The sequence below is a fragment of the Oryza glaberrima genome, chromosome 6, assembly GCF_000147395.1.
Source record: "Oryza glaberrima chromosome 6, OglaRS2, whole genome shotgun sequence".
Taxonomy (NCBI): domain Eukaryota; kingdom Viridiplantae; phylum Streptophyta; class Magnoliopsida; order Poales; family Poaceae; genus Oryza; species Oryza glaberrima.
In genome coordinates, this window is record NC_068331.1 from 28,163,267 (window position 1) to 28,184,383 (window position 21,117).

The window sequence follows — 21,117 nt, forward strand, 5'->3', positions numbered from 1 at the left end:
ACAGCGTTACCATAGTGACAACGAGTCATACAATTTATTTTCAAACCGGGGAGAAGAAGAGACCTGATTCAAACTGACACAACACTATTATCTAATTCTCGAGAGTAAGTTCAGTATCCGCTACTACTGGTGGCGTCCACTTCAAAACTGATACTTTCCGGCGAGCCGCTGAGCAAACACCGTATCTCCTCGAGCTCGACGACGTCCTGTGTCCATGGATGCTGGTGCAGCTTCCGCAATCCGCCCAGCCTCTCGGCGACCTCCTTCATCGCCGGCCTGTCGGCGCCGCACATCTGCAGGCACTCCAGAGCTAGCAGTGTGATCTCCTCCAGCAACTCACCGCTCGCCTCGCTCTTCACCTGCTCGTCCAGTATCAAATCGACTCTGTCCTCCCTCATGGCGGCCAAGAACCTCGCCGACAAGCTCCGCCCCTCATCCGGCCCGTCGAGGCAGAGTGGCTTCTTGCCGGTGAGCAGCTCGAGCAGGACGACGCCGAAGCTGTACACGTCGCTCTTCTCCGTGAGCTGGCAGGTCTGCATGTACTCTGGGTCGAGGTAGCCACAGGTCCCCTGCACCATGGTCATCATCTGGGCTTCGTCAGTGGGAGCCAAGATGGAGGCGCCGAAGTCGGACACCTTCGCCATGAAGCTCTCGTCGAGGAGGATGTTGGAGGACTTGACATCGCCATGGAGGATCGGCGGCGACGCGAAGGAGTGCAGGTACGCGAGTGACTCCGCCGACTCGTGGGCGATCCGGAGACGGGAAGCGAAGGAGATGGCGGCGGCAGATCCGCCATGGATGAGCTGGTACAAGGTGCCATTGGGGACGAACTCGTAGACCAACATGGGGACGTCGACCTCCAGGCAGCAGCCGAGTAGCTTGACGATGTTCTTGTGGTTGACCTGGGAGAGGATCAGCATCTCCCTGCCGAATTCCTTCTTGTTCCTCTCGTCCATTAGCTTGCACCGCTTGATGGCGACGACGAGGTCGTCGGAGGCGGCAGCCACCCAGCCCTTGTACACGGTGCCGTGGCCGCCGCGGCCGAGGACGTTGCTCTCGTCGAAGCCGTTGGTCGCCTGCTCGAGCTGCTCCTCGGTGTATATGGTGAACGCGTTGCTCTTCCTCGCGTTCAGCTCCTCGTACAGAAGCAGGCCGCCATGTCGCTTGAAGTAGTTGCGCTTGATGTCGGCAAGCGCTCTTCGCTGGTGTACTAGGTATGAGCTCAGGATGCTCATCACGATGATAGCGATGCCACCGGTAACACCTGTTTTTGAGGAAAAAAAGATGACAGTCTAAGGGCAGACAATGATTATCTATAGGCTCTCTACAAGAGATCCATGTCAGCATATTTTCCTACTTGGAAGAGATTAAATAAAGAGAGAGCAAAACTATCTACTAACCTGGAGATAGTCTATAGAGAAAAACGAGGTAATGGATTAGAGAGCTATAGATACCCATGTAGACATACCATTGAAGTGGTTTACTATTAATCTAATCTATTGCTGAGATGTACATGTTTTATAGATAGCACCTTACTTTACCATTGCGGGTGCTCTAAGTATAGATGGCCAAAAGGCCCGAGGCCCGATGGCCCGGCCCACGGCACGGCGTTTTGGCCCGGCCCAAGCACGGCACGGCCCGGCAGGGGTCGGGCCCGTGCCGGCCCGGCCCGACCGCCGGGCCGTGCCTGGGCCTCTCCACCGGCACGTTGGGCCGGCCCGGCACGGCCGGGCCGGCACGGCACGATGGGCCGCAGGCTAGGCCCAACACATAAACAATAGGGACTAAAAATAGACATATTATATGCCATGGTCGAAAGAATAGGGACGTCAAATAGACTTATTTTAGCTATATATATATGTCAGCCCAAAGAGGAGGGACGGACAATAGACTTATTTTCACTATATATATGCCACAGTCCAAAGAAGAGGGACGGAAAATAGACTTATTTTCGCTATATATATGTCACAGTCCAAAGAGGAGGGATGGAAAATAGACTTATATAAAAAAGGCACGATGGGCCACTCCCGCCTTCGGGCCGGCCCGGCACGGCCCGACGGCTGGTGGGCCGTGCCTGGGCGGGAGGCGCAGCCCATGGGCCGGCACGGCCCGGCACGAAGTGCCGATCGGGCCGTGCCGGCCCGATGGCTGGTGGGCCGTGCCTGGGCCGGGCCGTGCCGGGCGGGCCAAAAGGCCATCTATAGCTCTAAGAGCAGGTACAATAGCTGAATAGCATACTATAAAATAGCTATAAACACATATCGAGAAGATAAATAAGGAGAGAGCAACGGGCTACAGATTTATAGCCATCTATAGCACAGATTACAAGACATAATGTGTGTATGACAGGTGGAACCATATATTATCAGTGCTAGTACGTGGTTGGCTATTAAATTTAATATAGATGATTTAGAGTTAGTGGTTGGCTATTAAATTTACTATAGATTATTTAGAGCTAGTGATTGGCTATACTATTAAACTTGCTCTAAGTTACACTTGGAATACTATATATATATATATATATATATATATATATATATATATATATATATATATATATCATGTTTGACTTTTTTTGCGCTTTTCAAAATACAAATTTGACCACAATATATTCTATATCGAAGTAAGCATATAAAAATTATCGAACTTATTAAAGTCTATGCGTGCTAGCTGTGCGTGTATATATTAGAGTAGATGATGACGGGGCATGCTCGATTGCATTTGGTTACGTACCGATAGCTATGATCACTGAGACCGGGAGGGAAGATCGTTTCTGGTCCGGCTCGCAGATGAATACTCCACTCTTGTTGCTCTTGTGCTCACCTTCTGGACACAAGCAGTCGTATCCGCCGTCAGAATTACGGCAAATCATCCCGTCCTGACACCAGTGATTTCCAGGAGCACATTCGTCAAAATCTGCATATAGGATGACATTGGAACCAGCCCAAATTAAGCATATAGAAAAATATTTGAAATCTAGATGACACTATGGCAGTGTCCAGTGTCTAGTTCCCTTCAAACTTTCAAAAATCCCGTCACATCAAATGTTTAGACATATGTATGGAGTATTAAATGTGAACGAAAAAAAACCAATTACACCATTTGCATGTAAATTACGAGATGAATCTTTTGAGCCTAATTACGCCATGATTTGACAATGTGATGCTATAGTAAACATTTACTAATGACGGATTAATTAGGCTTAATAAATTCGTCTCGCAGTTTACAGGCAGAATCTGTAATTAGTTTTGTTATTAGTCTACGTTTAATACTTCAAATGTGTCTTCGTATACTTAAAAAAATGGCACACGAACTAAACACGGCCTATATAGTACGTTAGATGCATGCTACGTGTGCATTCGTAGGAGTTCACAGGGATGAGTACGTGCATATGGTGAGTGTTTGCGTTTTTCTTTATTTCTTAAAACAAATATAGTACAGTTAAATGTATATGCAACTCAGTAGGACTAAAAGATGTACCGATTTTCATTATTAAAATAAAAATCACGTGCAACTCCCCACAAATCCGGGAACTCAAATCAGTGGAATTGGAGACGGACGGACGTACCTGTGCATCCGCCGGGGAGGTAGGGGTTGCCCTTGTACCCGCTCGTGCAGGTGCACGCGTAGCCTGGGCCATCAGTCGTGTCGACGCACGCGCTGTGGTTGCTGACGCACGCATAGGTGTCTTTCATTCTTGCGTCGTTGCACGTCTCGCTGCCCGCCGCGAAGTTGAGCACGACGGGGACCGTGCCGTTCTTGTTTCTGAAAAACTTATCGGTTGTCGCGTAGTCCCTCTCGAAGCTGAAGCTTTTAGCCTCCATCAACATGGCGTGGCTGCACCAGTTGTAATTGTCCGGCGACCAGTTGTTATTAAATAATAATGGCCCGCTGAATTCAAGCCGGTAGGATTTGAGTCCCACGGGGATGGCCATCTCGCAGCATCCTGCGCCAGTGCAGGAGCCGTTCCTGATATCGCTCCCGTTGCCGAAGCATGTGGAGATGCAGCTGTTCAGGATCGGGTTGCCTGACGCCTCCTCTCCGGATAGCAAGACGAACACGTTGCAGCCGACGGTGACGAATCGGTTGTCCTTGTCGGAGAAGCGGTACGGCAGCGCCGCCGCCGTCACGTCGAGGCCCGTCCACGAGCTGTTCTTCAACGGGGCGCCGGTTGGGTCGTTCTCGTCCTTGCACTGCCAGGAGATGCTGTTGGCAATCCGGATCTTGCCTTGGAGCAGGTCGATGCCGAGCACGGCCACCACCTGCTAAAAAGAACATGAATGTTAGGGAAAGACTAGTGGCGGAGCTAGAAATTATACAAGATTAAGACTAAGGTAGGGCTCGACTAGTGGAGTTTCAGTTTTCAGAAAAATTTACATGGTGAATCAACAAAATTTAAGCAACTTTTTGGAGACAGGCCTAGGGCTCAAGCCTTAGCTGCCCTAGGCCTATCTCCACCCCCGAAAGACCTAATATAAAATATAATTAGAAGGGGTGAGTCTTCGAACCCAGATCGTCTAGCCCACTACTTCGTGAAGCTAGCCGAAATACCCCTAGGTGTTTCTGGCACCACCTGCTGCCGATCGGTGCCGAGGCGAAGCTGCGGGGTGTCGTGGACGCACTCGAGGCTGAAATCGTCGGACAGCGAGCAGTTTGGCCCGATGCCGAACGGGTACTCGATGTCGACGTTGCCGCACTTCTTCGGACACAGCGGCGGCGGCGGCGGCCGCCGTGATGCGGCCGCGATCTGCGGCTGCAGGGCGAGCAGAGCTAGGCCAAGGAAGAGCAGCATTGGATGATGCTTCATCATCCGTCCCTGGAGGTGGCTCTCGTGGCAGATGCTAATTTTTGAGAGGAGAATGTATAAGCGTACGTGTTAAATTCTTGAGAAACTTGACATCTATGCTAAGCTAGCTTCATGCATGTTATATAGTACTTGGGCGAACCCGGTGACTTGAGTGTTCAGTGTTCTTGATAAGTGATGAAATTTAATGCAAATGATGCCGTGCGATGCATCTAGCTAGCCGACTTCATTCTTTTGTTCAATCTGGGCGATCAATTGGGCCTAGTGGACGTAGATGATCGAACTATCGAAGAGCCGACCTTTGACGTGGTCGTTTTCAATTTTGAATGGCCCTCGCCCTCCATGACCATGCGCGCATAATCGGCTCGATCGTGTCCAGTCTTGGTTGACTCCCGATAAAAAAAAAGACTTAATTGACGCGACGACTTATTACGCATCGAAGATGGCAAAAGAAACGCTAGTAAACGCCTGTGCGTAGCCTCCTCCGCTCCTCGTGCCTATCCGCCTGAGATGCACTGATGCACATTGGCAACTGAACCAGGTTGGGTCAGTTTCTAGCATAAGCCCAAACAGCAAACCATGAGGCCCAAACTTATATTAGGGCAGATAAACCATGAGACCCCAAACTAAAAGAAATGAGAAAATCAATAAGTTATCTTAAGAACAAACTAAATACTGCTACCTTTTAAACACCTTCCAACTAAAAAATAATAAACCCAAATTTGAACGTTAAAATCACATTCATAACTAATTGTTTACACAAATTCCTCATTTCAATTAAAATATCACATATTCAAAGATATCTTGTTAATAAAATACTACTCCCTCCTTCCCAAATTGATCATCATATAATGAAATTCAAAATTTCTTAAATTGATCATCAGTATGAAAGAATATATGTATAGTATATTGATTGATGTGATTTAAATTATCCTTAATCTTGGTACATAAATATATATCATATCATTTTGGATGGAGGGAGTATCATACTTTTATTGAAAAGAAGACATACTATGGTAAGGGTGGATTCTAATCTCTCGATGGAATATTTCTCATGTACTTTTTTTTTCTTTCGAACTGAATACAAATAGTTGTTTAACAATTTTTTTATCGTTTTTTATATATCGACATGTGAGTTGAGTTTGGACCTAAAATTTTATAAAATTATACGTATAGACATGTCATATGAGTGCTTTCAATTTTTTTTAGAATTTTTTACAACAGTTTAGATAGGTTTTAAGCAAATGAGAAGACATCCTCTCGAGAAGTTTCCAATGCACTGCAGGGGAGTAACAAGAAGAACATGGGCGATCTGGCTGAAATTACGTACCAACCTAAAAGACATTAAATTATCGATCGCATTCACTTAGATTTCCACGATAATCCGATACATAACAGAGATTTGGAGAAAGTAGACTGCCTTACAGACGCGATACTACATTATTTAGAAGCCACCATTCATAGGGCATAATCGCGAACTCTGATCGATTAGCAGCCTAACTTTTGGAGCGCTCCAAAACCTCTACTTGCCATCGCCATGGAGGCCCTGGAAGTAGCCCTGCGGGTTGGACTCGAAGCCGGAGCGGGAGATGTACGCCCCGTCGCCGCCGGGAGCCTTCATGCTGTCGCCCCCACCGCCGCCGTGGTAGCCGCCGCCGGAGCCACCTGACTTCCCGGCGCCACCGCCGCCGCCAGCGTGCCCGCCGCTGTATCCGCCGCCCGACTTGCCTGAACCACCGCCGCCTCCTCCCTTTCCTCCTCCTCCTCCTCCGCCACCGCCGCTCCTGCCCCCTCCTCCGCTGCCGCCTCCACCTCCTTTGCCGCCTCCGCCTCCGCCGCCACCACCCTTGCCGCCTCCGCCACCGCCACCCTTGCCGCCCATGTCTCTAGCTTGCTTGATCAGTCCAAGAAGAAGATGCTCTTGTGATTGAACTTGCGAATTGCGTGATGCTGCATTGAGCGTGCGTGCTGTTATATAGAGGAGGACGACGTCCGCCGGGATAAGCGCGAGTAATCAAAGCCACGTTCATGGCGACGCCTCGCATACCACGTCTTAGCCATGCATATGCCCATTAAATTTACTCCGGCCAAACTCCCAAGAGTTCACCAGCAGTTAATCCGTGAAATTTCAAAGGTCGAGTTCGGCTGAATCATCATCAGCAACTGCTTTGCGAGAAACAGGCCGTATTTGAAGAGCCCAAGAATGGTAGACTGATCCGGCCCATTACGAGCAACAGCACACAGCCCAACTCCTTCTGGGCTGGCCTTGAGATCACGTGGGCCAGTCTCCTCCTTGCAGGCTTCCAGCCTATAGTCGTAACTCGTAAGGTAACAACAATACAACTGTACAAAAAAAGAAAGGATGGTAGTGTCACATGCATTTCTGTCTTGTTGAGCCAGCTAATTGCAGCAGGCCAACTTACCGTAACACACACGTACGCACGTCGCAACACGGCTCGCAACAGAAAAAAAAAAAAAGAAAGAAACATGATCGATTAATTATCATACAAAAACGTTGCCACCTTGCGCAACCACCAAAATTAATTAAACTACATCATCATCTACCACTGTAATTAATTAATCAATGAACTCCATCTTCTGCTGTAATTAATCCTGTGTACGTGTGTTCTGTATGCATGGTCACCTCGACCGCCGGCGATCACCGGAGGAGGTGGAGGGCCTTGAGGAGGACGGGGCGGAAGCGGCGGACGTCGAGGCGGACGTCCTGCTGCCCGAGGTAGATGTCCTTGACCAGCGACCAGCTCTGCTTGTGGATGGGGAGCGGGTCGAGGAACACCGGGTGCGCCCGCGGGTACACCTCCGACAGCGTGCTCTCCTCCGCCGTGATGTTGTACTGCAGGTACCTCATGTTCATGTCGCGCGGCGGCACGCCGTACTCGTCCATGGCGAGCCCCTCCATCCTCCCCAGCGGCACCACCTGGATCACCACCGCGTTCATCGGCAGGAACACCAGGTTGGTCAGCCCCGACCCGTGCACCGCCACCATCGCGTCGTACGAGTTCACCGCCGACGCCGCCGCCGGGATGTGGGCGTCCAGCTCCGCCGCCGTCACCTCGAACCCGACCCCCTCCGCCGCCGCCACGATCTCGTCCAGGTTCACGAACCGGCGGCGCGACCGCCGGTTGATCACCAGCAGCCGCGGCTTCTTGCTCTTGTCCTCCTCGTCCATCCGGATCGCGTGCTCCCGCGGCAGCGCGTACCGCCACATCAAGAACCGCTTGAAGTCCACCATGGAGTAGTTGTTCGGGGCTCGCCGCGGGTCGATGCTGAGGTCCTTGTGGCTGTGGAGCCCGACGGTGGCGCGGCGGTAGCAGTGGACGCGCTGCTCGGCGTCGAGGTCGACGGGCTCGTACCTGGTGAGGCCCTCGACGATCTCCCTGTACTTGCCGAACCACCACCGCTGCTTCTGCGTCACCAGCAGCTGGACCTCGCCGGCGAGGTGGCGCGACGTGATGAACAGTGGGATGATGTTGTCGTTGAAGTCGTGGTAGTAGTTGCCGCAGTAGCCGCCGTTGGAGTAGACGATCGCCGGGACGTCGTGCCACTCGTCGCACGGCGGCGCCTCGTCGGCGGTCACCAGCCGCACCGTCACCTCCGTGATGCCGGGCATCACGCGGGACTCGCCCTTGCGGGTGTACGGCTGGATCTTCCACCTCGTCGCGTTCGCGTCCACGCCCGTCGCGTTCACGCCGCCGCCGCCGGAGATGGAGGCGAGGCTCGGCGCCACCAGGAACACCTCCGACGTGCGGCCGAGGATGCGGATGGCGCCCTCCATCTCGCACACGTCGGATCTATTGTCTCTGAAGTCGCATCGCAGGTGAGGCTCCGGGATGAACTCATCTGCATCAAGAATTTCATCGAACAAAAACAAAATCAGAATCTTTTCTCAAACAAAAATAAAAACTTAGAATCAACAACATCAGAAATTAATCACATTGTGGGGTTTGGAATTCCCAAGATTATGTGACACATACCTACTTGTTTGAAGCTCCTCCTACCATCAATCAACATTGATGGGAAACCAGGCTTGCCTGCAGGGACAACCCAATAACCCATCAATGTCAGTATAACCCATTTCGATCACAAGAACATGGGAATAACAACAGATGCTGATATCCTAACGTGAGCAGTAGCCTATCATGAATCCATGATGGACATTGTCAACGAACTAATCAATTCATCATTCAGCAACTGTTACCATTTTATCCAAAAAAAAAAAAAACTTTCTTTCTTGAAAGGATTCAGCAACTGTTACAAATATGCACAGGAATGGAGTATCGACAAGACAAACAGCATATGTTTCTCTGACAGTACCACTAATCAAAATACAAACTGAAGAATACAAAAGGATTATGATTACGGCGTACCTGTGGTTAGCATCACCATGTACTGATCAAGGGTTGGTGAGTAAATCACCAAGAACTGGATTGCCACGATGAGCAGGAGCAGAGGAGGGTGGCAGAAAGAGCCCTTGCTCTTCTTGCTCCTCACAGCTGCCTTCATCTCTGAAACAGCAACTACTCACACACCAGGGACAAGAACAGAATAGCAGCTTTACAACTATATACAAAACATATAGCTTAGCTCCCTCTCTGATGCAGGTATCCATAAATGCATCACATTTGCATGTATTAGTACATTGCTTGGCAAGTTGATTAGTTAAGTCCAGGGGAATTAACAAACCAGATTATTAATCGATGGACCCAGCGAAGCAGCAGCGAGCAATAGTGACCGTGAAGAACAGTACTGCTACATGATTTGGAAGTGATCAATTAATTAATCAGGCCTTGGTCGGTTGAACCAGCTGGGCAGTTCATGGAAACCACGTTTATTCGCGTCCTTTTCCTTTTTGTTCTTTTTTTTTTCGTCACGAGAACTGACGTTGCTTCTTCGTCTTTATGCTGTTATTTTTTTCTTTCTGAAACAGCTAGAATTCAGAAGCAAGATTTCAAGAAAACTCCAGTTTGTGGTGGCGATTTCGACTGTTTTAATCTCAAGTGGCAATTCTCCCGATATAATTTGTGAAGTCAATGTGTGACATGTGCCATCTAATGGTGTTTTGCACTTGAAAAACCGGGATGAGTTCAGATGTCAGATCCGTTACACTGCAAGGCTACATCTGAAAAAGAATAAAAAGCGTGATAAGTACCCCTCAGATCTATCAGTTTGGCATTTCATGATTCTGCTCTAGCAAAAGGGAATTGTTTGATAGCACAGGAGCACATGGGGGGTAAGGGAATCGCGGAGCAAACGCAACGAAATGGTAGGGGAGATTGCTCAGATTGCAAGTTTGTACTTTATATGTATTTATATTTTGGATGAACTTTGTGCACTTTATATAAAGTGGGGAGATTATTTGTTCATAAGTGAAACACTCGCTAATCCTGCATTTTGCATAATCATAGTGACTGAGGCTTTTGCATCCTGTGCTTTGCATATACAATGACTCAAAACTGCGTCTTTTGCTGTCTGGTCATGACAAAAGAAAACAATTGCAGACACCAATAAAAACTGCAAGCTGGATAGCCTGGATTAACACTCTGACATGAGCAATATACAAGGATCAAGAAGTAAACGCCAGGATCCATGAACAAATGAGCATCTAGCTAACATGTACACAGCGCGAGATCATCTCGCGAATAGCATGGGGAATTTTCTTTAATTCTGATCCACGTTGGTTCTGATGTATGGATCATACATTTATCTTAGGATGGTTGACCAATCCTTAAAATAGGATGATTGACTATGATTAGAGTCAGTTAGCTGCAATTTCATATCTGCCCAATTGACACTCGTCAGTTGCCACCATGTCTGACCTTGCCTGCTTACCAGATGGCAGTGAAAACGTTGCTATCCATGTCCACAGAGATTCTGCAGTGATGTACTTAGGAAATCAATATGCAGTGGGGCGATTACACGTTTCTTTAATCCTTTCCCTCCAAATTTGCTGACACCTCTCTGAAGTTCTTCTTACTTAACCCTGAATTCTTTTCGAAGCACTGTCTGAACTATAATAGTCCATACAATCCCGTCCAAATTCATCAAACATATATCGACCAGCTGGAGTGCTGGACCATTACACTTATTTGGATTAGAACAATTTCTTATCTCTTTGGATGATTTCAGTTAGCCCATACAATCCCGTCCAAATTCATGAAACGTATATCAAACCAGCTGGAGGGCTGGACCGATACACTTGTTTGGATTAGAAAAAATTCTTATCTCTTTGGATGATTTTAATTCATTTTTTTCCTGCTAATCCAGAAGGATAAGGCCTTATTTCTATCCATCCGTACGACATTCCCGTGTTTAACTTATCAAGAACTCTTGCTACTTGTACTGAGTTTTTTTTTTCAAAGAGAGGAAGAGAAGACCTGAGTTAATTAATAGCCCAAGGCAGGGTTTGGCTTTGTTATTTGGGGCTGGGAACCCTTTCCCAACACTTAAAAACGGAACAACGGATTAACGTATGATTAATTAAGTATTAATAAAAATAGAAATAAATTAATATAATTTTTAAAACAATTTTCTATAGTTTTTTTTTAAAAAAACACATAGTTTAAAAGTGCACATAAAAATGAGAGTAGAAGTTAGAAAACTGTAGTGTGAAGCTTATGACCTGTTTAGGGAGCTTAAGATTCTGAGAAGCAGCTGGTTAGTAGTCAGCTTATGAGAATCTGGAAAAGCTGAGTTTCCCAGCTTCCGACTTCAGTTCATTTTCTGGACCAAAAGCTGGACTGTTTGAGGAGCTTCTGATTATACGAGAAGCTGCTACAGCAGTTAGAAGCTCTTCCAAATGGGACCACCTATACATTTGTTGACAAATTTTCTCGTAAAAATTTGACAGATGTAATTATAGTACAATCGTAGTGTAATTACACTGTAACTTGTATGTAACTACAGTGTAACTTGTATGTAAGTTTCATGTAATTTTGAATCGTTAGATCTATTACAAGATTTGTTCTGGTGAGGAAGAAATCACAACACACACATATGTGAAATGATTTGTTTCCACGACCTTCATTTTACCGAAATAACATGTTACGGAGAGATTTTTGAAAGTTACATTATAGTTACAGTGTAATTACATGCAAGTTACAGTGTAATTACACTACGATTGTACTGTAATTACATATGTCAAATTTTTGGGTGAAAATTTGTCGACAAATATATAGCAAAATTGCTTCCAAATAGCCCCTTAGTAGCTTTGGAGGCCAAGGCCCATATATAGTAAGGCCTCATTTGAGATTTTCGCCCAAATAAGTCCCATCCATAATGGGCCGGGGAAACGGTGCCAATTTACGGGCTTTCCCCAGATGTGGGCCATGATTTGGGCCCTATCAGACGAGGCTGAAGTGGGTCGGCCCATGTACTCCTGCTGTCGTCAACGGCCCGTACGATGCGATTCGGAGAGGAAACTGCTCCGGCCATGGCCATCGCCTCCACGAGTCAAACCCAGCCACCATCGGAATTCGAGGGCGCGGAGCAGCGGCGAAATGAGCGGCGGCGGCGGCGAGGTCGAGGCGGCGGCTGTGGCGGCGCCTCTCCTCGTCCCCAGCGACCCTCCTCCTGCTCAGCCGGCGGTGGGGGCGGAGGTGCGGAGGCAGGTGGGGCTCGCGGCGCCGCTGGTGGCGTGTAGCCTTCTGCAGTACAGCTTGCAGGTGGTCTCCGTCATGTTCGCCGGACACCTCGGCGAGCTCTCCCTCTCCGGCGCCTCCGTCGCCTCCTCCTTCGCCAACGTCACCGGCTTCAGCGTCCTGGTAACGACAACACTTACCATAACTACATCTACTTTAACTTCGGGTTGGTAAATTCTTTTTTAGTATGAATAGTTACTCCTTTGTTTCGGCAAAAAATTGTTCCCGGAAGTGAAAATTAGTACAAAGTACGGCGCGTTTGCTTTATGATAGGACATCATATCCAAAAATTAGTTCAAGTTCTACAAATATACAATCCATCCAATGATGATGATCTAAAGAGGCCTTGCATATGCTTGTAGTTGTAGTGTGCTTATGGAATTATGGTGACTGGCATTTCTTTAAAAAATGTATGGACTCTCGTTTGTTTTTCTTAAAGAATATGTATGGATTCTCCTTTGTTCTACTATATGATGCCTGATCTTTTACTTGCAAGAAAATTTCAATGAAAACTGCATATCTGTTTATTCCATGGCAAGCTGGGAATGGGAAGCGCGCTGGATACATTCTGTGGACAGTCATACGGAGCAAAACAATATGATATGCTTGGGACACATGCGCAAAGGGCTATCTTTGTTCTTATGCTTATGGGTGTCCCGCTGGCTTTTGTTTTGGCATTCGCTGGCCAAATTCTTATCGCTCTTGGTCAAAATCCTGAGATATCATCTGAAGCTGGACTATATGCCGTGTGGTTGATTCCTGGTCTTTTTGCGTACGGTTTGCTTCAGTGCCTTACCAAGTTTCTGCAAACTCAAAACATTGTCCATCCACTGGTAGTTTGTTCTGGGGCCACCTTGGTAATTCACATTTTGCTGTGCTGGGTTATGGTTCATTGTTTTGACCTTGGCAACAGAGGTGCAGCTTTGTCAATATCATTATCTTACTGGTTCAATGTGATATTGCTAGCAATATATGTAAAAGTCTCCGAAGTTGGCAGAAGGAGTTGGCCTGGATGGTCAAGGGAGGCACTTAAGTTAAAGGATGTTAATATGTATCTAAGGCTAGCCATTCCATCTACTTTTATGACTTGGTAAGCAGCCTGACATGGAGCAACCCTGTTCAACAATAGATACTCTCTTTTTATGATTTAACAGATAAGTTACATGAAATACCTTGTTCTTTCTGCATGAAAATAATTATTTGACTTGTGACATAACTCAGCTTGGAGTATTGGGCATTTGAGATGGTGGTTCTCCTTGCAGGCTTTCTACCTAATCCGAAACTGGAAACTTCGATTTTGTCAATAAGGTGAGCAAACAGAATGTCTGCATTCATTTCAGTATAGTTTCTAGCAAATGAGTTTAGTTCCAAAGTTGTTTCAAAACATAAATAATAGGCTGTACATTCCAAATGCATGGTATTACATGCATTTGCTTTTTAAATTTTCTGTGATAACCATGAAATACACAGCTAGCAACTTAGCATGTTCAATGGATTATGCTTTCAGACACTTGATAATGTGAAGTAATGAATGGTTTGTTTCCAGCCTGAATACAATGTGGATGGTTTATACAATTCCAAGTGGCCTCAGCAGTGCAATAAGGTCAGCGGAGCAGAAATTTGGGATGACTTTTCCTTTCATTTTATGAGATTTGACACCTCAAAGCTTATCTAATTTTGGCCCATGGCTCATGTCTCTTTTCAGTATAAGAGTTTCCAACGAATTAGGTGCTGGGAATCCGCAAGCAGCACGCCTATCAGTCTTTATTTCGGGAATCATGTGCCTAACCGAAGGCATACTTGTAGCTATCATCACAGTTTTGGTACGGGATATCTGGGGTTACTTGTACAGCAATGAAGAAGAAGTTGTGAAATATGTCGCAGCAATGATGCCAATTCTTGCTATATCTGACTTCATGGATGGAATACAATGCACACTATCAGGTTTGGGATAAAACACACATCCAAATATGACAATTCTGCATTTATCACATAGTGCTTACACTCCCTGTTTTTAAGTCATACATGTAACCAGAATACCAGATTGCATATCTTTTTACATTGTTGCCAATCTTGCAGTTGGCCATTTTGCCTCATTACGGTGCCACTTCTACTAATAATAATGCCCTTGAATCTATGCTTTCTATAAAGTTAAAGCCCACTAGGTCTAAAGCTCAACATGCAACCATACCACATCATCATCCACTAACAATAATTACATATTTAATCTCATGCAAGCATACAACATGATCTACAATTTATTTAATTCTATAAATCAAAACGCAAGCATATCCAATCATCACCCCTCATATCATTTGCATAATATTTTAACAAATCTATCTATCACTTTACAATATTTAACATATACTTATCGATATGTTTCACACTAAAGCACGGGTATCATTTGACTGATAAGCCCTGATGTTTCATTATTTTTTCTTTTTACTCCTAGCTTGATTGTCAAAAAAAATATTGAGAATTGCTTAGTAATTCCCGCAGCAAAGCGCGGGAAATCACCTAGTTGTTTATATGTTGCATGTCACGGCCTGTTTAAGAGCTTTACTGACGTGCCTTGTACAATCCAACTAGACTCAGTACCACTACCATTCCAACGCCCAACAATTTCACTATGCAATCTACCAGCAACACCATCATTAAGAGAGATAGTATAGAAGTTTTAGAACAAAGAGTGCTAGTTCATATGCCATTTTCTGGGGGGTTATGTAATCTTTTGATATTTTAGACTTGTTATTGTTCATGATATTTCTACATAATTTAGTTTTTTTAACCTTGTCAAATATTTTATGTTGCCTTTATTATATCACAACCTTAGTAACCATGATGCCAACAAACCTCAATATTATTGATCTTAGTCACCATTTGTTTAATTTTTTTATGACTCTTAAGGTGCTGCTAGAGGGTGTGGCTGGCAAAAAGTCTGTTCTGTTATCAACCTGTGCGCTTACTATACAATTGGTATCCCTTCAGCTGTTATTTTTGCATTTGTTCTGAAGATCGGTGGTAAGGTAAATTTTATTTTTTATATGCAATTCTGGCATGACATCGTTGTGCAAGTTCTGTCGTAATCCCACTCTGAGTTGGTTTTCTGTGCAGGGACTTTGGTTGGGAATAATATGTGCCATGACAGTGCAAATCTTAGCGCTGGTTGTCATGCTGCTTCGTACAAGCTGGAATGAAGAGGTACACCCTTAAACTTATGACCTTTACAGTCAAAGAATTGATGCTTATTTTTTCCCTTTTTTTTTTTAAAAAAATTTGAAGGCACAAGATCTCCCTCTAGCCCAGTAGGAACAGAGGGACATGCACATGCACATGCACTGTTCCAGTAGTATGGAAAAATTGAGATTGGGCAGTAGCTACGTTGACCTCCACACAATTGCTGAAGCAGCACAGGACTTAACACCTGGTGAATGCTTCTCAGTGCCTCAGTGGGGATTGGGGAAGGGGATGCATCACTGATATCTATGAATTGCTGGTTTTCTGCTTTGTGACAAGAAACTAACTTGCAATTATTCTTTCCTCTGAAATTAATTTGCATGGAGAAATACATATCAATCATTTCCTTCTAACTGGTTTGGTATGACATGGAAGTCTGGTTTGATTGAGTCTGCGTGGCATACCTATTGAGCCTTACCTCACCAGTCCTTCCTGCTGTGCTGAGATGACATGATATGCTAGCAGTCTTTGTCTTACTATGTTGTCTATAACTAACTTGTCTTTGATGCGTTTACTTTTGTTTTCTTTATAGGCTGAAAAGGCCCGGGCTAGAGTTCAGGATTCAGATGGAAGAATCACATTGGCCTGAACACGGATTTCACCAGTTTTGAGTCATGATTATACCACCACAAAAGCAGTTATTTATACCATAGTACTATATATAGAGTAGTTGATACTGTTGATTATTTGAAACTTGTTTCTTGTACATTCAATAATTGTAACTGATTGGGCATGTGACTTCTTTTCTTCTGTATAGTTGATATGGTGTGCTGTGAATGAAATTCTGCATAGTTCGCCCTGCAACACAGGATAAAGGTAACCCCTAACCATCTTTTCCAACACAATTCTATTTCCGTGTTTGAAAAGCTTTTTCGAACATTTTTCTACAATTAGTGCCCAAGTGGAATTATTGGAGTAGATGAAACTAAACCATCAGAAACTGAAATTGAAGTCACCAAAGCATAACTAGGGCAGGGTACTACAAATTTATGTTTATTTCCCCTCCATACCAGATCAGATTGCTATTGTTAATCTTTTGAAGACAAAGAGGAGTAATCATTAAATTACTATTATGAGACACTGGCCTACCTAATTTGATGTTCTTTTCCTGAGGAAGGTACCAAGCTAGTCTAGCTTCGATCTGAGAGTCGACGAGTACCATATTACATTCCTACATGCTTTAGTTGTTGCTACTCCTCTCTCAGTTATAGTAGATGTATAATGCGAAAAAGAAACAAAGTTCAGGAATTTCCTCCTTTTAATGCAAAGACATGGAAAGCTTTTGTGCATTCCTAAAAACAAGGTTCATGAAGAAAATACAGCATAAACCACACCGTTATAATTTGTCAACATCCTTGAAAATTAAGGCACACCCTCTTATGTTAAAACAAACAGTTCTGGTTTTACAACTCATGGATAATAATAACCCACCCGTACTTCCCTATGTCTCCTGGTAGATGGCACAGCACAAAAAAGTCTGCAGAGATTCTGGAACTTCCTCTCTGGTCTTCCCATTCAAAAATTGTTCTTCAAAACACATGCTTTTACGTTAGCTGGTGCTGTAGTGGTGTTTCTATAGGCACAATGGTACTTAGATCATCATCCTGGGCCTTGGTCTTAGTTTATGATTTATCACTGTTCTTGCTTATTCTCTATCGCCTGTCTTCATTTTTCTTTGGAGTACTATATACATATATATATAGCTGCTCTAATATGATATTTCGTGGTTAAAATTCCTGGCTCCATCTTGTTTTTCACTCACTTTCCGCCACTCAGCATCCTCAGATGTTATCATTTATCATACATGTGTCCCTGTATTGTTGGACCAGAAGTCTTCGGCACGTAAAGCTTTAGATAAAGCAGCACCTGACCTGAGTCAGAGCTTCTGGACGCATATCATAATTGCTTCCCTGCTTGGCTAGCTTAATATACAAGGCCAATTAAGAATGCATTTATCAGAAGAACGTGCACAAACCACCCTTATTGATGGCATCCAAAAGCTACATTTCCTCTGCCAATTAGGTCTGTGAGGTCAAAGGTCTGATGAACCTGGCAAAAGCAGAGACAGATTTCTGACCACAGAACCTTCATCTCAGTGCAGAATTTTCAAAGACTGCATTTCTGCTGTACAGTAACATTTCCCTGGAAAGACTCCTTTACATATGATCAGAGACAAATGAGGCTTTTGCAGATGTAAAACAGTGAAGTTCCACCTTTGAAAGTTGAAACCCACTAGAAAGGAGACAGATAAAGCATTATCTATGTTGAGCATATGTTTGGAGTACTAAGGAGGAACTTAGCATCTGTTGAGGAATTTAGCATCTGTTGTTGTTAGAGAAGAAAATAATGAGAAAACCTGTGATCAAAGGGATTGGAACTCAGGCAAGCACGCTGCTCCCTGCCAGCCAAGCTAGGTGCCGTTCTCTTCTACATAAGTAGTAGACGAAACTCAGCTGGTTTTAACTGCATAGACAAGCATTTTGCTGTCCTTCTGTCAGTCACCACGAAATGCAACACACGGTCACCCTTGAGCTGGTGAGACACAGCTATCAGCCACAAAGCAGATAGTACTTTGCTTACAGGAGATGATTCTGGAGTGCTTTCTTTCTGGTTTCGGCAGCTCAATGATCCCACCGTGAAAGGCGAGGAAGCAACAGAAATTTGGTAGCTCCTCCCAAGTGGAGATTATCGTGGAAGCTGAGCTGTTTCCAAATCCCAATACTGCACCTACTAACCGTGTGGGTTAATCGACTCTTATCTGAAAGATACCACTGATCATTTCTGAATAACGAAAAAAATGAGAATGTGTAAATAGGCAAAGTTCTATGATTAAGGCCACGATTGTCGGTTGTTTGGGCGTTTTCCACATATGATTGATGGCATCTAATGATCACATTTCTACTGATTATATCTCTGGGTCGGTTCAGTATTGAGGAAATGAGAGGGAAACGGCTCCTTCAAGTTGTTTTACTGTCTTGTCGTGCAGTCTTTTTCTTGTGGGAAACAGTTCAACAACCACTGCAGCTTGTTGGGTACCTGGGTTCATGGATTCTTTTAAGACCTTTTCTGTGGTGGTCTTGTTTGGCAGTGCCTACCTTAAAGTTCTTGCAAACTGGCTTCTCAGATGAACTCTGAATATTTCGTTGTCTGTACAGGTAGTGTTTCAGTTTACCCTCTGAGCTACAACTAACGACATAATGTTAGTGGGTGCTTAAAGACTCTAGTCTCTAGGTACTTTTAAGGTAATGTCAGACTTCCGACTGAATGCATATCTGAAAACTATGTTCTTGATTGAGAACAATGGGGGCATGGTTACCATTTCCTTTTTTTTTTGTTTCAGAAAGGCTAGATTGGTATAGCTGAAATTTGTTTTTTTCCCCTTATCCTTTTCTCGATATAAGTTGAACATTGCCTTGTTTTACAAAATTGCTCGGAATATTCAGATTTTTCATATTATTGATCATCACCTCATATTATTGATCATCACCATTTGCTTGGCAGGTTATCAGAATTAAAGACTGCTAAGATCTTGGAAGAGAGAAACACTATTGGTGGCAAAAGTGAATTGTTCATCACTTCCCACAGACAAATAATTAGCTTTTTCATGTTGACATTTTATCGACAACAACCAATTTACAAAGTGTGCAAGTGTAAATTAACCTTTGGACACTTGTCTATGACACGATCTTACTCGTCTCCTCCTTTTTATCAAAAAACAATGAAAGAAATGAATCTCACCACAAGAAGAAGAAGGAGAAAAAAAGCGAATCAAAAACAGGAGCTCTCCTATCTACCATCAGCATCATCAAGATCCCCAGCCATGGTGTCAGGGCTCTGGCAAGAAGTCGCGCGCCCGTTCCAGCGTGTTGGTGAGCTTGGTGAGGTTGAGCTCCACATTCTGCTTGTCCAGGTACACCGTCTTGATGGCGTCCCAGCCTTTCTTGTGCACATCGTATGGATGCTGGATGTAGAAATGGTCTCTCGGGTAGAGCTCTCTCAGCGAGCTCTCGTCGAAGGAGACATTGTACTCCATGTAGTTGACATCCATGTCCTTGGCTGGATCCTTGAAGGTGACACGGGTGAGCCATTCGAGCCCCCCGAATGGCACCACCTGGATGAGCACGGCGCGGCTGGGGAGGAACACCATGTTGGTGAGGCCGGCGCCATGGACGCCCATCATCACGTCGGCGGAGTTGACGAGGCGCGCGAAGTTGGGCATGTCGGTGTGGTTGTCCGGCTCGGCGATGCGCACGTCGAACCTGGCGAGCGCGGCGGCGTGCGCCATGGCGCGCTCGTTGAGGAAGCGGCGGGAGCTCTTGCGGGAGATGATGAGGAGGCGCGGCTTGTCGCGCCGCGGCGCGCCCGTGCGCGACGCGACGGCGCGCTCCAGGCGGAAGGTGCGGCGGAGGAGGCGCTTGAAGTCAGCGACGGTGACGCCGCCCGGGGAGCGCGCCGGGTCGATGCCCATGGCGCGGTGGAACGTGGCGCCGATGAAGATCCGCGGGAAGCAGTGCACCTCCTGGTCGTTGTCGACGTCGATGACGTCGTACCGGGACAGCTGCCGGAACAGCGGCGTGAACTTGTCGAGCCACCAATCCTTGATCCCGCTGAGCAAGAACTGCACCTCGCCGCCGAAGTGGTTGGTGCTGGTGAAGAGCGGGACGAGCACGTCGGTGTAGTCATGGTACAGGTTGCCGGCGAAGCCGCCGCTGGAGAAGAGGAACGCCGGGACGGAGTGGTTGCGCGTGCAGAGCGGCGGCACGGCGGTGTGGTTGGCGCCGCCGAAGGGGACGAGCGTGAACTCCCGCACGTCGTCCATGGCGACGGCGTCGTGGAGCCGCGCGTACGGCTTGGTCCTCCACTCCTTGTCGAGCGGGTTGATGTAGATCTTGGAGTGGTTGCCGTCGACGCGGATGTCGCCCACGGCGGCGCACCGCTCCGACCGCTTGCTGGTCACATAGCACGTCGGCCTGCTCGGGTCGAAGTCCTCCTCCCCTATCGGCCCCGTCATCTTGTACCTCGTGCTGTCGTAATCCTCGTCGATCTCCACCACCTCCATCTCCTCCGCCGCCTTAGCTGAAACCACAATTACTCACAGCTCATCACTCCATGAATCGATCAAGAACACGAAGAAGGAGGAGGAGGAAGATGCGTACGGAAAGGGGTGGAGCAGTAGCGAGCCTTGATGTAGGTGAGGACGCAGAGGGAGAGGAGCATGGTGATGACCATGGCGGCGTTGCCCATCCGCCGCGGCTCGGCGCGCCCCCTCGCCGCATGATGGTGCTTCATCGGCGCCGGGCTCTCGCCGCGGGCGGCGCGCGCGCCGCAGGTGGTGGTTTGGTTTGGATCTGAAGGAAGCAAAAACGATCGGGCGTGAGCAGCAGAGAGAGGTTAGTAGTATTAAAGGCGGGGTCGGGG

General features: G+C 46.3%; 5 protein-coding genes across 12 annotated transcripts; 1 reads left to right on the plus strand and 4 right to left on the minus strand.

Moving 5' to 3' along the window:
• Positions 1–10: 10 nt before the first annotated feature.
• Positions 11–4,810, minus strand: LOC127777071 (wall-associated receptor kinase 3-like). Its single transcript, XM_052303574.1, has 4 exons — positions 4,544–4,810; positions 3,569–4,262; positions 2,734–2,916; positions 11–1,264 (listed from the first exon to the last, which is right to left on the minus strand). Exons 1-4 carry the CDS (start codon positions 4,808–4,810, stop codon positions 111–113), a joined length of 2,298 nt encoding a protein of 765 aa, XP_052159534.1. The 3' UTR covers positions 11–110.
• A 1,282-nt stretch (positions 4,811–6,092) lies between these two features.
• On the minus strand, positions 6,093–6,724 carry LOC127777956 (glycine-rich protein 23-like). Its single transcript, XM_052304578.1, has one exon. The coding sequence runs from the start codon at positions 6,684–6,686 to the stop codon at positions 6,327–6,329; it is 360 nt and encodes a 119-aa protein (XP_052160538.1). The 5' UTR covers positions 6,687–6,724; the 3' UTR covers positions 6,093–6,326.
• Positions 6,725–7,280: 556 nt separating this feature from the next.
• On the minus strand, positions 7,281–9,518 carry LOC127777329 (beta-1,2-xylosyltransferase XYXT1). Its single transcript, XM_052303907.1, has 3 exons — positions 9,193–9,518; positions 8,800–8,856; positions 7,281–8,665 (listed from the first exon to the last, which is right to left on the minus strand). Exons 1-3 carry the CDS (start codon positions 9,326–9,328, stop codon positions 7,464–7,466), a joined length of 1,395 nt encoding a protein of 464 aa, XP_052159867.1. The 5' UTR covers positions 9,329–9,518; the 3' UTR covers positions 7,281–7,463.
• A 2,765-nt stretch (positions 9,519–12,283) lies between these two features.
• LOC127776340 (protein DETOXIFICATION 16-like) lies at positions 12,284–19,366 on the plus strand. 8 transcript variants are annotated; one of them, XM_052302700.1, is made up of 10 exons: positions 12,284–12,585; positions 13,002–13,552; positions 13,684–13,770; positions 14,009–14,065; positions 14,168–14,406; positions 15,370–15,488; positions 15,577–15,663; positions 15,745–15,889; positions 16,232–18,941; positions 19,201–19,366. In XM_052302700.1, exons 1-8 carry the CDS (start codon positions 12,322–12,324, stop codon positions 15,769–15,771), a joined length of 1,431 nt encoding a protein of 476 aa, XP_052158660.1. In that variant the 5' UTR covers positions 12,284–12,321; the 3' UTR covers positions 15,772–15,889; positions 16,232–18,941; positions 19,201–19,366. The 8 variants fall into 8 exon arrangements, with proteins under 8 accessions (XP_052158660.1, XP_052158653.1, XP_052158655.1 ...); XM_052302693.1 differs by lacking the exon at positions 15,745–15,889 and having other exon boundaries at positions 16,232–16,515; positions 17,476–18,941; XM_052302695.1 differs by lacking the exon at positions 15,745–15,889 and having other exon boundaries at positions 16,232–16,515; positions 17,485–18,941.
• LOC127776341 (alpha-1,3-arabinosyltransferase XAT2-like) lies at positions 19,257–21,117 on the minus strand. Its single transcript, XM_052302701.1, has 2 exons — positions 20,856–21,117; positions 19,257–20,775 (listed from the first exon to the last, which is right to left on the minus strand). Exons 1-2 carry the CDS (start codon positions 20,986–20,988, stop codon positions 19,526–19,528), a joined length of 1,383 nt encoding a protein of 460 aa, XP_052158661.1. The 5' UTR covers positions 20,989–21,117; the 3' UTR covers positions 19,257–19,525.